General features: G+C 35.9%; 1 protein-coding gene across 1 annotated transcript in view; it reads right to left on the reverse strand.

Annotated features, from left to right (window-relative positions):
• Positions 1-16,765, reverse strand: part of DENND1A (DENN/MADD domain containing 1A) — a gene marked incomplete at its 5' end in the record, with an annotated part of 209,147 nt that overhangs the window by 104,840 nt on the left and 87,542 nt on the right. The window contains 3 exons of the mRNA XM_009587477.1: positions 1,687-1,787; positions 9,278-9,388; positions 16,082-16,135. Of these exons, the coding sequence (XP_009585772.1) occupies positions 1,687-1,787; positions 9,278-9,388; positions 16,082-16,135 (266 nt within the window). The remainder of the gene's footprint in view (positions 1-1,686; positions 1,788-9,277; positions 9,389-16,081; positions 16,136-16,765) is intronic.

The raw sequence follows: 16,765 nt of genomic DNA on the forward strand, positions 1-16,765 counted from the left end.
ATTGATTCTGCCGGTCAACCACCCCTTGACCGTATCAGAAACTCTGCTTAGCTGAGGCTGGGAACGTACTCCTACTGCCTGGCCCAGGTGGGAGACGAGAGCGGGATTCGTCATCCCTGATACCCCTGATACCCTTATCTGAGTCGTAGCTCAAGTGGAACGATATTATTGTTACTGAAACCTTGAGAATTTTTACGGATGACTAAAGCCAATCATCTTGCGAACCTATGAACAGTGGTCCTAAGTGAGACCCTCTGAGCTCTCCTGGACCACAGCGGGCTTTGCCCAGCATCTCCCTCTGAGTGGGATGCCTCTCAGAGCTCGTGAACTCTCGAGTCTGCGATATTCGGAGGACCGTCACCAACTGACGACGGGACCTGGGCTGAAACACTCCTCGAGGCTCCACCCCTCGCCCATTAAGAAATGCCAAGACATTTGACGTGAATATTTCACTGAACTCGAGGGGAATTTTTAACAGGTATACCTTTGTGTATTTGTCTATCTTTGTGTCTGTGTGCCTGTGTGTGAACTGATGGAGGTACCCGCTAGCAAATATAGTCTGCTAAAATCTTATGATCTATCTTAAAACTGTGAATGAACCTCAGACTGCTGCTAAACACATGCTAATCCCTTAGACATAAATCGTTGACCAAGTCTGGGACTAGGAGTTGATCCAGCCGCACCTAGACTCCATCAGGAGTTTAGAAAGCAAGGGGGTCTACTCTGAATCTCGTGACTCAACGGGAGGGTCTCCCTTACCCTTTTCGTCCTTGGTCTCTATATAAATCATTCTAGCTTAAATCTAACACAATTTTCCTTTGTATGCTTCATCCATGTAGTAGGTGACAGAATGAACCTTACCATCAAACTCTGTTAAGTTGTGCTTTTATAAACGTCTATTAAAATCATTTTCTGTTAATACCTTTGACGGTGATTCTTTAAGCAAACTCTAAACCACTTATTTGCAACAGCTTCTCGTTACCCTTTACGTCCCTCAGTTTAACACCAGCCAAGCTTTGGCCTTACTAATTCCATCCCTGCATGCCCAGCAACAATTCCATTAACTCTCTAACAAGGCTTGAAAGTTTAACTTCTCTACGAAGCCTAAGATAAGGCCACTCTTTCTGGGCAAACTTCATCTCCGTGCTACGTACACAAAGGGAAGGGAAAAAAAAAGGGCAAGCCACACAAATTGAGCATGGGAAACAGCAACTAGCAGCTGAGCAACTAAAAGCAGCAGCATCTTAAACTTCCTCTTTGTTAATTACTCAGAGTGCTTGTCCACCATTCCCCAACAGAAGTTCCGGAAAGCAGAAAAGTGAGAGTATCTTCTCCACTGTATCCTCTACTGTTGAAGTCTTAATTCAAATTTTAACATTTAACACAGATATGCTGAACACAGATTTTAACTACACAATATCAAAGTTGCAGCATTCTGTAGTAACCACTCATATTAGAGTATTTCAACATACCGATAGACAATTCTATCTTGCCATGAAAATAAATTTTTTTACTTACTAGGTTGGTTGCTTCCTTAATATGCCTATATATTTTTAGAATAACAGTTGCATCATAAGAGGACTTAAGACTTACTATACAGAAATTTGAAAACTGTTGTGAATCTAAGTGATATATATACATATACATAATATACATACATACACACACACATATATATAGCCTTACCAACAGTAGTCCAATAGATGTGGGGGCAGAACAGGAATGTAAACATGCTGCCAGAACATCGGGTAGAGCATAGCTGCAGACCCATGAATGCAGGCAGTTAACTGAAAAACACATATTAAAACAGGATCATAGATAAGACAAAAACCAAGCTTAAAAAGGCAAGATTAGAAGAAAAAAAGTGAAGAATCAATTCTGCTTTCCTATCAACATGCTTTATTACAAAATACACAGTGCTCTTGATAAAAAAAAGGGGTATTGGTGGGTGAAGCATGACTGGTTTATGGTGGTTGTCATTTGACTGACTTTGTAAACAGCTGAGAACATGATTCATACAACAAACCTGAAAAGAACACTCAGTGTTCCATAAAGCAACAGAAACATGGAAATGAAAACACAAAAGGAACTGAAAAATAGTAAAGGCAAATCCCTCAATCCTGGTAATTACCATCCATTAAATATAAAACTGCATTGAAATTATAACACAAACTGAAAAAATATTTGAGCTCTGGAAGATACAATGTGAGTGGCATACGTTTCTTAAAAATATATCATACTAAACTCAGTGATTAAATGTTTATTATTTGAAAGGGATTTTTATCTAATTGCCCTTCACCAAATCCATTGAAATTTCATTGAATTTTGCAGTTATATTTTTAAAAACTCATTCAGAATAGTTCTGGTGTTGGCAAGTACTGAATGAAAACGATCACAAATAGCAAACACAAGTGCCAGTCAAGCCGTGGGGAGAATCCTCACAGAGCTTTGGAGGAAATTACGTCTCTCAATCCTATTTCAAACGATAATTAATAATTTGGAAAAGAAGATAAGCAGGATATTTGTCACATTCACTGCGGATATTAAAATGGAGAAGGTGGTAATCCTCAATAAGGAAATCTCAGCAAAAGCTATAGTCAAAATACCATAAGAAGAGGATATGAACACACACATATACTTGGGAAAATAGAAAATAAATAAATAAATCAGAATACTCATACAAAATGACACATAATGGAAAAGACTAAGAGGTGACAGGCAATCACATCCACCCTGACAGTGCTTTGCAGTTTAGAGTGTCTTTTAATCTCAGATGATACCCAGTGCAAGTTCTACAATGTGTTTCACTTGTGAGACACATTTTGAAAACAATAGTCAACAAAAGCCTACCAGTTATTTGAAAGTACGATGAAATCAAGCATATAATGCTTGTCTGGACAATAGGAAGGAGGGAGAACACTGCTTACAAATACTGAAAAGACAAATTCTAAAGGGCTGAGGTCCTTGTGGTAGCCTAAAGTTGTGCAAGATGAAACTAAGCAAACACAAATCGTGACATTAATCCTAATTCAGTTTGATGTGGTGTAACCTTAAAAAAAAAAAGTAGATGACCCTCATTATTATTAATTTCCATTAAGACAGACTACTGAATTATATACCATTTCATAGGGAACCCAAGTCTGGTAAAAAAAAATGGTCTAGATGAGCTAATACAGTCTCTTAAGGCTCCATGTCAGGGAAAATTAGCTACACCTCTGGACGTAGTTTGGCTTATGTTCAATGCCAAAGCCAGTGCAATTTCTGTCAATAACAGAACCTGGTTTTCTGATTAAAATGCAGGTCATTAGGCAAGAAGATTGAAGACAGGCACATATTTTACATGTTATTTTTAAGCCTCTGAACAATACAGATCTGGATAAGCAATAAGAATGCACCAAGGAACACGGATTTTTTGGGAGAATTACTGTGGTTCTCTGCAGTGTGGTTCAAATAAGAACCACAGTGAGGTATCAGCTTCACAAGCAGGTGTTTTTCAAAAGCAGAAAAGTGACTATGAAGATGAACTGAAACATACTTTGCAATTTACAGCTCAAAACAGACACAGATTTAAAAAAAAAATCATTCAGAACCTAAGATCCATTATGCCGACTATAAATCCATACAGCACTTTAACGATAAAAATTTCAGACATAAAACCCCTCAAGTTGAAAAGCCAGAATTTTAAGCTATACTTTGGACCTAGCTGAGAGAGATTGTTATTGTGGCTAAAATATATGAATAATCTGTCTGTTTAATAACGTTTTTGAGTTCCAATCATCCCTATCACCTAAATCAAGGAAAAACTAAGAAAAAGAATGGCCTACTAAGCCAGATCAAAAATCCCTTGTCTCCCAGTATTCTGTCCAACAGTGGTAGACACAAATTACGAAAGCCACTGACCAACACATTCATCAATAAAATTGGTATTTTCCATTTTCTCCATCCCCACCAGCTTGCAGCTCACACTTCATGTGCCAATGAATTCAAACAAACACATTGAAAAGTGCTGCCCCGTCTCTTCATTTTGAGCCTATTCCTTTACAGTTTTAATAGGCGCTCTGAGTTTTGAGCATTTTGAGACAATAAATAAAAAAAATCATCTCCTACTTATCTGCTAAGGGCCACACCTGATTTTCTATATTTCTATCAAGTTCCCTGCTTCCTTAGTATCTTTATCAGACTGAATGAAGAGGTCTAGTCTACTCTGCTTTCCCTAATTGAGAGATTATTTTGTATATTTGCTTGTTCTTGTTACTCTTTTCTGTACTTTTCACTGTTTTACTTTATCATTTTTTTATTTGGAGTAGATAAGAACTCATGCAATATTCACAATGTGGGCAAGCCATGAACATATCTAGTGGCATTATGCCCTCTTTTTTGTCCTCTACTCCCTTCATAATAATTTCTTGGCTTCTAAGCCTTCAACTAAGTCATAAGCTGGCATTTTCATAGATCGAGATCTCTCTTTTTAAAAAAACCCTCCAGTATCCCTTTCTGATTCGTAATAATTACTTCAGTTAGTCAGACCGTGATTACTTACATGGTTAGAAGTGTTTTCTCCCATAAGCATTATTTTATATTTATCCATGCTATGCAACAAAATGACTGCCACAACATTTTCTCCCCTTTTTAAAAATTGGTTTTCAGGAGGATATTGAACAAGTTCCAGAATAGAGCACTGTTGGACTGCTTAGCAACTTCCAGGATTACAAAAACTGATAATTTTTCTCACCCTTTTTCCCCTCAAACTTTTAGCCAGTTGTTTACCCTCAAGAGGATCAAACTATCCTATGCCACAAAAATATCTTTAATAGCTTTGAAGAATTCAACATTGTTCAATCTTACCCAGATTTCTAAAGATTTTTAAGATTTGAGGCATGGATTTCTTTTACAAATGTCATATTTACTCTTCCCATGAAAGCTACACAGTCACTCCTCACCTTAGCAATGCTTCATTTGGCAGTGTCCTGAGAAGAGGATCCACAAAGCTCAAAAGCATCCCAGTGCTGATAACATGTTTCCGTAAGTGAGAATATGCAAGAATTTAAACTAGATTTGAACCACCGTCCTAAGGAAATAGCATCTTTGGAAGCAGACAGAGTACAGCAAGTATTTGAACAAGTACCCATTCAGTCTTTCTCAATGAGAAAGCTTTTTATTATCAGGTGAACATTATCTTATGGTCCATATGGGATGGAACTATTAATATATTAGGATACTACTTAAAGCAAAAGTCAGAAGCTATGAAATCTTGACTTTATTCCATATTTATGACTCATGAAACACTACAGATTTATCCCTATCCCATTATATTTCAACTTATCTTTATATTATTCCTACTGGAGAAGATGCTCCTCTCTCACAGATTAGATGAAAGACATAGCCTAGTTCCAAAATATGGAGCAGAAAAAAAAAAGCATGCTTTCCCAATGCAATTTTTCCACTGTATTCCTAAATCCTTTATGTTTTCTGTTTCTGTTCTCCAAAGCAAAAAGATGTCTGGAAAAAATACTGGTTAAAAATTTAATTCTTACTTAAAAATTGCTTCTATGAGGATCAAATGGATTATTTCCTGGCATTATTATATAACATGGTTGCTGCTGTAGAGGAGTGAACTCCGTAATCCAAGGAGGTCCCTTCCAAGCCCCCTTCCCATTGGTTTTAAAACTCAGCAAGAAAAGATTAAACAGACATAATGCTCAACATTGCAGACATCTGGGCAGAACCTGTCACTTTATTTTTGAGATGTACTCCCACCTTGCTATCTGGCATGAATTCAAATAACATACTACCATGAGTAAGCACCAGTACTGTCCTTCAACTCTGCCAAGATAAGGGCTTATAAAAAAGAAACAGCATATTTGCTGGAGACCTCACCTGATTAGTGATTGTCATACAGAAAACAAGCACTTAATAATAAGGCAGCCTGAGAAATGCCCAACTGTCAAAACTATAGGAATCCAGCATTTTGAAATAAGATTAGTTCCACTACCTCAGCTTGCTGCAGCTGTTGCTAGCGAATGTAAAAAGATAGCTATGTAAGACAGACACTGATTCACTAATTCACTTTTCAGAGTTTTATATTTAATACTCTAAAAGCCTTATTTGAGCAAATTAAATCAATAGGATTTTGTTGTATATATAAAAATTATAAACTGATGTGGAATTACAGTAGGCCATTTTCCAGTGCATTTTACTCTCTCCTGATGCATATACACTGCACAGTTGTACAGATGCAGTACACGGCTAAAAATGTGCAATATATACTGGAAAAAATTACCACATTTTCAGTGTTTGTAAGATCGTTTTTCTGCATTATTCAGGGCTGAAAATAAAGTAGAAAGCTTAAGACTGAGCTACATAAGAATTAAACAGCGAAAGCAGGGCTGTAGCAGAGGCTGTGTATGAAGGTCAAGACCTACACTGGCAGGTTATGAGGACAGCAATAGAGCTCTTGGGAAGGAAGAGCTTGTACATTTAAAACATTAGTTGTAAGACTGCTGTAGAACAAGAATTGTGCAAGCTCTTAGCTATCACAAGGACGTTTGGTGAATGGTATTAATCATATGTTGTCTTTTCCTAAGGACCACCATTTCCTTATCCTCAGAGCTCTGAGGCATGTCAGAAACCAACCAGGGAATAAGAGGTTGTGTATCAGAGCTTTCAATGACATGGAAGAAGTGACACGGTAAGCTCTCAACTCCCAGGAACAAAAGAGTATCCATGTCAGAATGGTACTTTTTGCTTTGTACTAACACCGTAATAACAGAAAAATTACGTAAAGAAGTTCACCTTGGTATGATGGAGCCAGACAGAAACATCACAGAAAGTCACAAGTTTTAAATCTTCTAAGAGCCATCAGGCTTCATGTAAGCCAGCTTTCTAAAATCAGAGACAACCTGCTGCTGCCCTTATCCCAAGTAGTTAACATACCTTGTTGAGGCAGGGATGCATGGGCAAGTTATGATGGAAGAGAGAATAGTGGATGCAAGGAAAGCTCTTCTGTTTCATTTTTGCAACAGCATGCTCCCACCAGGAGGTGGTCTTTTGCCAAGCACAGGTTTTTTTATGCATTTTGGTTCATATTTGGCTTTTCATGAGTAGTTAGATCACAGAATATGTAAAGAAATTTAACATGAATAATTGCTTTAACATTCTGAGAAATTGAGTTTCCTTTTGTATGAAAAAAAAAAAAGAAAAAAATCCAAGAAAACAGCAATAGATCTTCCATAGGTTCAGTACACATGGTTTATAAAATAGCTAATAAACACAGCTTCATTCAGTTACCTCTAAATCTTATTCAACCTAACTATATTAAGAATATCTCAAATCAAAATTTGAATTTGATATGATGTATTATAACACAGAATTCATTCTACCATAAAAGACCTCCTATCCAGGACTGTTTAATTTTCTCTCTCTTACCTTATATTAAATTTAAGCCTTAAGTATGAAGTGTGCCATGTCTCTCAAAGTTACAAGAAGTTAACTGCAAATAGGTCCCTTCCACTTTTTTGTTAAAAAACTAAAAAATAAAAACAAAGAAACCAAACGCCCTCACCAGCACACCACCCTCACTTTACTTTGAGAATTCTCGGTTTGGTACGTTTCCAGTTACAAGGTCTTGGCTTCCGCTGAGCACAGTTTGAAATAAAATAATGCAGCTTGTTCCTACTGCTGGAACATGCAGAGCAGAGCGTGCAGGCAAGGAATCACTGGCTCTGGCCCAACACTTCAAACCTGTCTTACACTGTCACTCCAATCTTGGAGCAGTTTATATATAAAGTTGTAAGATAAGAACACACAGTATGAATACCCCTCCCTACCGAAGAACCAGACATGCTTTTATCTTGGACAGAGGCAAAAGGAAGAGAAATAGCAGAAAGATAGGAAAGAAAACACAACCCTACTTGCGAAATGGCTCATTAAGGAAGGCAAAGTGACAGGTAAGTAATTCTTCTTCCCAGGCTCTGTCACAAAGGGAGAGATTAAACCAACCAACCACACAAATTTTGAAATGCTTTGGATAGCCATTCTCTTCGTTCCTCTTCTCTGATAATTTACTATTCTTTTCATTCTTTAGGTTTCTGAAATAAACACACCTCTTTTTCATTTCATTCAATTACCAGACCTGGATGTATTTTTGCTTATTTTAGTAGGGAGAACATAGAACACTTAGAAGATATAAAAGTTAAGATTTTACAAGTTTTCTATGATATTAAACTTTATAATACTTAAATTCTTTCGGTTAAATGTGGGATTGATTGTAAACATTTAATAATTATTAATAGGTCCCACAGATTATTCTAACTCTCCTAGTTTCACTTACTTTTCAAAACAATATTGTAATAGTTATTCTGAGATAAGTATGAAGTCTTACTCTCTTTCATTTTTCTGCCCTGTATTGACAGACCATTCTTACATGATTTTATGTACATAATTTCAGTCTTCCATGAAGCAGTTTTAATCTCAAACACAAAGTAGGTCATGGTCATACACTGAGAGACTAGTTGATACCATACAAAATGAAAATGGAAGCTTGTATTTTAGAAAGGATTGCTCAAGTACTTAGTCCATAGCACTAGAAAGCAAAATTGGTTAAATCATCTTGTGCTCGTCATTCATAAAGGAAAGCCATCAATACCCATTTACAGAGCAAACAGAATGAAAACTTAACATTTTCTTATATAAAGAAAATCACAATCTTATTGACTGATAAACCTTGAAATGCATAACACAAAACTTTGAACTAAATCAAGCTGTGTGCTTGTTTTGATGTCCAGCCATTTTTAGAAAAGAGTACTCTACAGCATGCAGTAGCTTTCATCTCTCAGACCCTTGATGAAGCTTAAGTAGCATTAAGACTGCACCTTATCAAATAAAACTGCAAAAATGTGGATTGTCAATGTATTTTAGCCCACTCCTTCGGTCCACCCAGAGAAGGTCACTGGAACATCCATTTGACAGTATCATTTATCTATTTTTTTTTCCTGTCAAGTAAATTATGAAAAAGGGACTTCACTACAGCAGAAATGTTTGTACATTTATGTACCAAACAACCCCAAGAATTCCTGTATCCAAAAAAGCCTTTTTCATTTGAACATGAGAGGCCAACAGAAGTTCAGCAAAATCATTGCACAGAACCACAGAATTGAGTCGAGGTTGCATACCTGAGGTTGGAAGGGGGACCTAGAGATCATCATATAATTTCCTATATATGACTGTCATTTTTTAAAAAGTACTGTGAATAGAAGAAATTATTCTGCATTTTACTTACAGTGCTCAGCTTACTACAACAAATGAGGATGCGGCGTTCATACAGCATACTGGCATAGAGATGCAGCATGTTGTTGACATCAACTGCTACAAAATACTCTGTCAGATTTCTCTGGGAAGAGAGAAAATAATTTTTGATTCATGATATTACAAAAATAAGTGTCCTTAACAAAAAAAAAAAAACAACACAGATTTCATCCTCCTATTACACTACATCCAGTACGTGGCTTAACGAAAGAAAGCAGTATGTCATCTTATGTCAGAGTACTTTTTAATTGCAACATCTTTCCCCTAACTTTTGGGGAGCTAGGTATTGGCATATTAACATTGATGATGTTTCACATACAGCTTCTTAAATATAAGATACTTCTCTGACAAAAAATATATTCTGTCACTTCTATGGAAACATCAAAGCTGCCTGATAAAGTACTAAAAAAAATAATAAAAGAAAAAAAGTCATACAACCCAACAATAAAAACAGGTTTTTTAATGGACAATTTGCATATAACAATGCAATGTCTATGCCAGAACAATTCTGATAATTAGAAATACACATGGGCATTTAACACACAAGCTAAAAACAGTTACAAAAGTTGTCTGAACTGCTCACTTCATGCACTCAGACACATGTTTCCCCTTGGTGGAAGACAGAAAGCACTTCCTTGAGGGGCTGGGGAAACTGAGGAAGGAGACAGAGAATTCTCTGTCTCTGAAAATTTCAGTGGATGCCCATCTCTGATGAAGAGGCAGGATTCAAGCATCCAATTTTACTTGAGTGATCAGTATGTTTACATAGTATAAAGAAAATTAATTGCAGTAGAATATCATAAGCAAGGCACATTTGCAATCTGCCTTTGAAGTACAGACAGAAAGACCAAGACACAAGTAAGTAACATCACCGAAACTTTACATATACACTTCCTAGGCAACACAGGTTTCTTCCTTGCTTTTGCTGCTCAGAATATTAAAAAGTACCTATGTAAAAATTATTATAAATAACTGAAATTCAAAAAAGAAAGCAGAGCAAGCTGCACAAGAGGCTATAGCCACTTCATCCCCCACATCATCCCATCAGCCAGCAACATTATCTATTCATCATTACCAATGTAATTGCCCTGTGCACATGCTGTAGTGGCATGAATCATGCATCATTTACTAAATAATTAAGATGTCTTCTAATAAACAGCATAATGTGGTTCTAAGATCTTTACTATCAAAACTAGAAAGGTAGGTAGGTAACTTGATCAAAATGCATTATGTTATGAGGCGCTTTTACAGTGCAAGGGAAACAAAAAAGGATTTTTGTTTGTAAAGGATATTTTCACTTCCTAAAACACAAAAATTTAAAAAAAAGGGGGGTGGTGGAGGAAAAGGTAATACACCCAAAAATGCTGAATTAGGGAACTTGTTTCCAAATAGCTTTTTACAGATATGAAAGGGTTGCTATATGATAAAGACAGTCTTATACAAAAAGCACATGTGAGAGCAAAATTAGATTAGTCATGAATTCAAGTGCAATCTTAATCATCGTTAAATAAAAAAGTGCAGAAAAGCAAAAAGCAAATATGATTAGAAACTTAAAGAAGCTCAACAAAGCCTATTAGCACTTTTGACAGATCCAAAGATAACTCTAAAACCACCAATACTTGGCCTGAGAAGGCTGCCAAGATGCTTCATACTGTGCAAAAATATGTTCCACAGCTTGCCATCCAAACACAAAGAACTAAAGAAAAATTAAGCTTTGTATTTGGAAGACTTTTGTACCAGTATTTAGATAGATAAAAACTAAGCTCATTATGGTTAGCTTCAAAGACGTTAATATAAAACAATCATTCAGGTCTTTGTTACAGAAAAGCTATAGCCACAGACAGGTATATTCAAAGAAGAAAAAAAAAAAGCCAACACATTTTGCCAAAAACCTATTAAACTATCATGTACTTTTTCTATATTTCTCATCCCATCTGTGCTGATTAGCATGATATTTTTGTCTAAACATAAGCTGTCTTCTCTACGACTCTTCTTCCCCCTCTCACCCATCTTTCCACGACGCCAAAACACAGTGCATGACGACACAATTACTGCAAATAGTGTGAATTAAAAGAATTTTTAAGTAGCACTGAACATCCTTTGATGCCACCCAAATTAGGGGCATAGCGAAAGGAGCCCATAATCCCTGTATTCTGCCTGAAGATGTAGATATGCATGTGCATGGATGTGTTTATAAGGCTGTAACAGTATCCACTAGTGAGAGGAAAATAGACACGGGGACTTGATTTGCAATTATTCTTTCATCAAGTTTATTCTAGCGAAATACTGGCTTTGACACACAAACGTACCTTCAGATGGAAAGATTTATAAGGTTTTAATCTTCTCTGCTCTCAGAAATTTGCCAATGACACCTGCGAAGCATGTGGGCTGTATGGTAATGTATTGATACTAAGGAAATTCACGTGTTAGCTCTAAGTTTTATTTATGAGAAAGCTGTCATCTTTGAAGATGAAATTGGGACTTACACATGTATTTTGAAAGACTTGTCTCGTAAGTGACAAAACCATGAATGAGTTAAATAAATACAAATGAAAGCTTTCCAATTTGCAGTATAATTGTTGTGTATTTTGTTTCCTAGGATTTAAACCTTTCTTGGGAGAGTAAAAAGTGGGATTTTCAAAATAAAATATGGGAACAGGTATTCCCATTCCCCTCAAAACTCAGTAAGAGTGCTACAAAATTCCCTTATGCTCCTTTGAAAGTTCACTCCTAGATCAATCATCTATTTGATCATTTGCTATCTAATATCAGTCAATGCACATGCACACTGACTTTTGAGATAAAGAAAAAAAAAATTCATGTACTTCTCTTCCTCCATCATCTAATGAAGAATTTCTCACTGGAGGAACAAAGCAAAGAGCTCTCTCCTTGCAAAGAGTGAAGCTCAAACATAGTAACATGGATTATAGTTCACTTATTTTACTCTGCTCTTGAACGGCTTCATTTACAAGACTTCAGTAAATTTCCTGAATTAGATCAATCGAATCGAGTCAAGTTTCCTTCTCCTGTTGGAGATCCCTCATCTTATTTAGAAGTTCGTTTTCTTTGAAATATCACACATTCAAAATCTAACATGGGTTAGGTAATCTGGTATGCAGCTAACTCTCTTATAATGCCATGCTGTTTCTTGGGAGAACAAAATAATGAAGACAATACACTTTATCAAATGGTGTAAATATAGAAATAAAAATGGGGGGGACGGGGGATTTTAAGAAAAACAGGTAGCAAAAGCCATACATTACAATGAATGAAAAATCAGGCATTTTGAAATGTAGGACTGAATGATACAAAAATACACCAGAACATCATCACCAAGAAAATGTCATCATTTCAGACTGCTAACTTACCTGAGATTTCTGAAACGCAACAGACACAACTAGGAAATTTACAGCCTTGCACTGTATTTCCTGCAACGAACCCAACTTATTTCTGAAGTCACAATGCATTTACAAATGCTTCATGTAACTTAAATCTTTTGGAAAAGTGAATGCTTAGCTGCTACATAAAAGTGTCCATGCTAAATGTTTTCGTGACTCATTAAACATATTGATCTGACACAAAGTCAGATAATTCCAAGTAGTTTGTTAACATTCCAAATAGAGTGCTATGCAGCTCTCCATTAATCATTACATACAACTTCAAAGTTTTGCACTACTAAAACTTTTGCTAATATGAGTTTTAAAGTGTAATTATTGACAAGATATGTAGAATTTTGAATAAATCAGGCCAATTGATTAAAATCCATGAAGATTTACGCTCATTTAATGTCCTTGTATTGTTCCCTAATATGCTCCAATTCTACATGAAAGTTGCATTAACAGACAGATAAAATCCTCTGAAGAATTTCCACAATACTCATTAGAAAAAAATAAACAAAAGAAATGCCTGAGAAATAGAAGACAGTCAACTGCAACAACAGTGAGACCAATGGATCTTATTTTTAATATTTTTCTTTCTTACAATGAGCCCTAGCTATTTAAATTTGGGTATATTTATATATGGGCATACATATTTGTTAACTTCTATTCCCAGAGGTGCCCTGGTTCACCCCAGACACTGCAAGGAGTCCATCCTTCACATTGACGTCACTGCACAGGATACCTACATCGAAACAATCACATTCCCTCTGAGGCACATCAGCACCACTCAATGATTCAAAGAGGATGCTTTTTAGCATCACATGGCACTCCCTCCCATGAAGGCTGAGTGTTCAGCTTTCAAAGGGTTTCCAACTCCTTCTGGCCCAAGGCCTCTGCTTTTATAACAGCCTTTGATTCATGAGCATTCATCATGTCTCCTGCTCAAATGTTTTGGGAAGCTGACTCATACCTTTGAATATGAAGCGAACATCACCAGCAGACATAACCAATAGAGCATAAATACAGCTATACTGCCTGAAGCCTTTTAGTGTGTAACAATAGCTGTTCCATATCAGTTAAAGCAGGCCCAAGGCAAATGATCTACTTTCAATCCCTGCCACTGGTTTCTTACCATTACTAGCTCATTTCTCTCTGCCCTCCAATTTGCCAGCCTGTAAAATGGAAATAAACTTCTTTCCTTGCTCTCCAGGTGATTTTTGTTATCAAACAAAAATTGTTAAAATTGTTAAAGTTTGAGATGATTAGCATAAAAGGGATTAATTATAAACAATTAACTTCACGTCTGGATTAGGACAGAACACATTCCAGATTGATAGCTAGTTTAGACTCAGGAACTGACTCTCAAATTACTCCTAATGTATCATATTTCTACAAAAATAAAGCACCTTAGAGGAAAAAGCACATCTATTAAATTTACTGACAGGATACGTGTCAGCATGAAAAGTCTACAACACAGAAAAGCTAGCAACTACGTTTTTAAACAGAAACAAAAAGCCCCAAATGTTATCTGCTATACAATTCATCCACAAACAAGATTAAATGTCTTTCATGCCATAAATTGAGGTATATGGTGCTAAGGCAGACCGCAAAATGTTCAAGAAAGAAAACTGAGATGTCAGGCATAGAAATTTGGCTAAGAGACATAGCAGGAGCATATTAAAGAGTACTTAAGAGAAGCAAATGCCAGCATTGTCTTCCCACAGACCTATCGTCTGGCTAGAAATCTGAGGGATGCTGAAAGACATACAAGACAACTTTGTGAGGCTTAAAAAGTCTCTGAAAAAGTGGCCCTAAAGAAACCAGGTATGCTTGACATTTTCAGAAAGCCATCTAACAAACAGATCATTTTTACTGGTCTCTTATGTCATTCTTTCAGAAGGGTCTCACTGTATGATTAGTAGATCTGCTTTTTTCTACCCATATCAGTCTGTCCATTTGTACTTTACCCTTAATACATTTCAGCTTTTAATCACAAATACAGATTGTCAACTCTTGAATGCTATTGTGTAAATATGATACAGAAGGAAGATGTTATCACAAAGAAAAGAATGACCGCCTAAGCAACTACAGCTAATAATATACCTTTAAAGCAAAGAGCCTGGAAGTTCATCTGAATACAAAATGTTTTAAGTAAGGATATATGATATCTGAATTCTGACAGCATCTTAAAGAACAAGGCAAGTTAATGCCAAACTGGTATTTGATCTTTCTTAATACTAGCGATATGGATGTTTGAAACATCGAACTCTCACTGAAGATACTGAGTATCAAGATTATATCCTTGGCTTGACTAATAAGTAGCCATAACACTTTGATAAATAAAAACAACATATTGTATTGAAACTTTTCAAATAAAATTAATTTCAAACCCGTATGTTATCTCTGCAGCAGGTCCCAACAATTACTTCCCAAGTTTAGTTTTCAGTTTCAGTTTCATGTTGTACTCAAAATCTCACACCTCAAGAAAACCAACAAAACTATGTAAACAGTGTGAGGTCAGCAAGGGGAGAACGAAACATCAATCTGGATGCAGAAGAAAAAAATTGCTTCTTTAGTTGTGAAGTTAGTAAGTTCCTTTTAAAACAGCACTTCTTTGGAACTTATGAGAAGAAAATAGACCCTGATTCAAGTTAGCTATAAAGGTGAAATACCTCAACAGATTCTTGTCTTTTTTTTGATATAAATTAAAGTCTGGTAAAGTGGATGAAATGCCTTTCTATTGTAATCCTGCATTTTTATGTAAAGGATGACTCTTGCATTCAATCAAATGGCAATCACAAAACTGCCTTGAGATTACTTTCAAGAATTTTTCATAGGCTTATTGTAGTGAGCGAATTTTCACACAAATTAACTCCATCATTGTCCTCTGAAACACCACCATACTGTTACATACAGTTACCAAATCACTGTTCTTTCCCAATTTTGAGTGGGCTAAAACTATAGATGTGTATTTTAAATTTCCTCACTTACTAGAACCAAGAAATGTTGGAATGTTAACAGTAAATAATAATAGAGTGGTGATAATAACAAAAGCTTTATATTTTTAAAATAAATATCTTGACTTACAGCCTAAGATAATTATGCTGTTGATTTTCTGTTCATTTGGTATCTTTTCTTAATTAAAATGGCAAACATTAAATTCTACTGTTATGTTGTACTTCAAAAGGCCTATTACTCATGTACTTCTGCAGTTAGCAACACAATGTCTTCCACTCAACACTTATTATAAATTAACCACCTAAAGTTTACTTCAACATCTAGCAATATTTTACAGAATATAATCTATTACTATGCCAAACAGAGGTAACAATTGTTATCTATTTTGCTGCTGACATTAAACAGAAATGGTAAAGTGCACGGTCCTCTAGAGTACTCACATTTTCAGGTATACTAGGAAGCTCTCTGATGTCAGGCACAGTAAAGTAAGAGTGCTAAAAAAAGAGCAAATATTGATTATTGCAAAATTGTCAAAAGCAATCTAATTTTATTGCTTGGTATTAGTAACAACAGTAATAGCAGTTGCTCAGCTAAGTAAAAATGACAGAACATTTGTTACCAACTACCAGTATGACTTCTTTGTCATGGATTTCAAAAGCTGGATTCTCAGATGACACAAGCAATATGAAATGCATTAAGATAGAAAGTATCAAATGCTCCTGAAAAGTTGTATTACATTTTTTTGTTCTTCAGAGACGCTGATACAGACAGACTCACACAATGTATGACATATGCCAAGGAAACTCCAAGGCAGTCTATAATTCAAGCCACCTTTCCACAGCCCACTGCAGGTTGCATGACGGACTGCAGGAAACAGCAGCAAGCAGGTCCTTTTCTGACTTACAGCATCAGTAAGTTTCATTCAAGAGAATGGTGAAGTTACAGAAATTTACTGAGAAATGCTCCCTAAAGTTTTATGCCTACTTACCTGAAAAATATTACTAAAGTTCTAGGTCACTTTTATACACCTTAAAAAACACATTTTGAAAGACTATATTGGTTTTGCAATTTCATAATCCATTATATTGTTACATTTTTTTAATTGTCTGCATTCCAAGAGACCA

Source organism: Fulmarus glacialis, unplaced genomic scaffold, assembly GCF_000690835.1.
Source record: "Fulmarus glacialis isolate BGI_N327 unplaced genomic scaffold, ASM69083v1 scaffold12811, whole genome shotgun sequence".
Lineage (NCBI taxonomy): Eukaryota > Metazoa > Chordata > Aves > Procellariiformes > Procellariidae > Fulmarus > Fulmarus glacialis.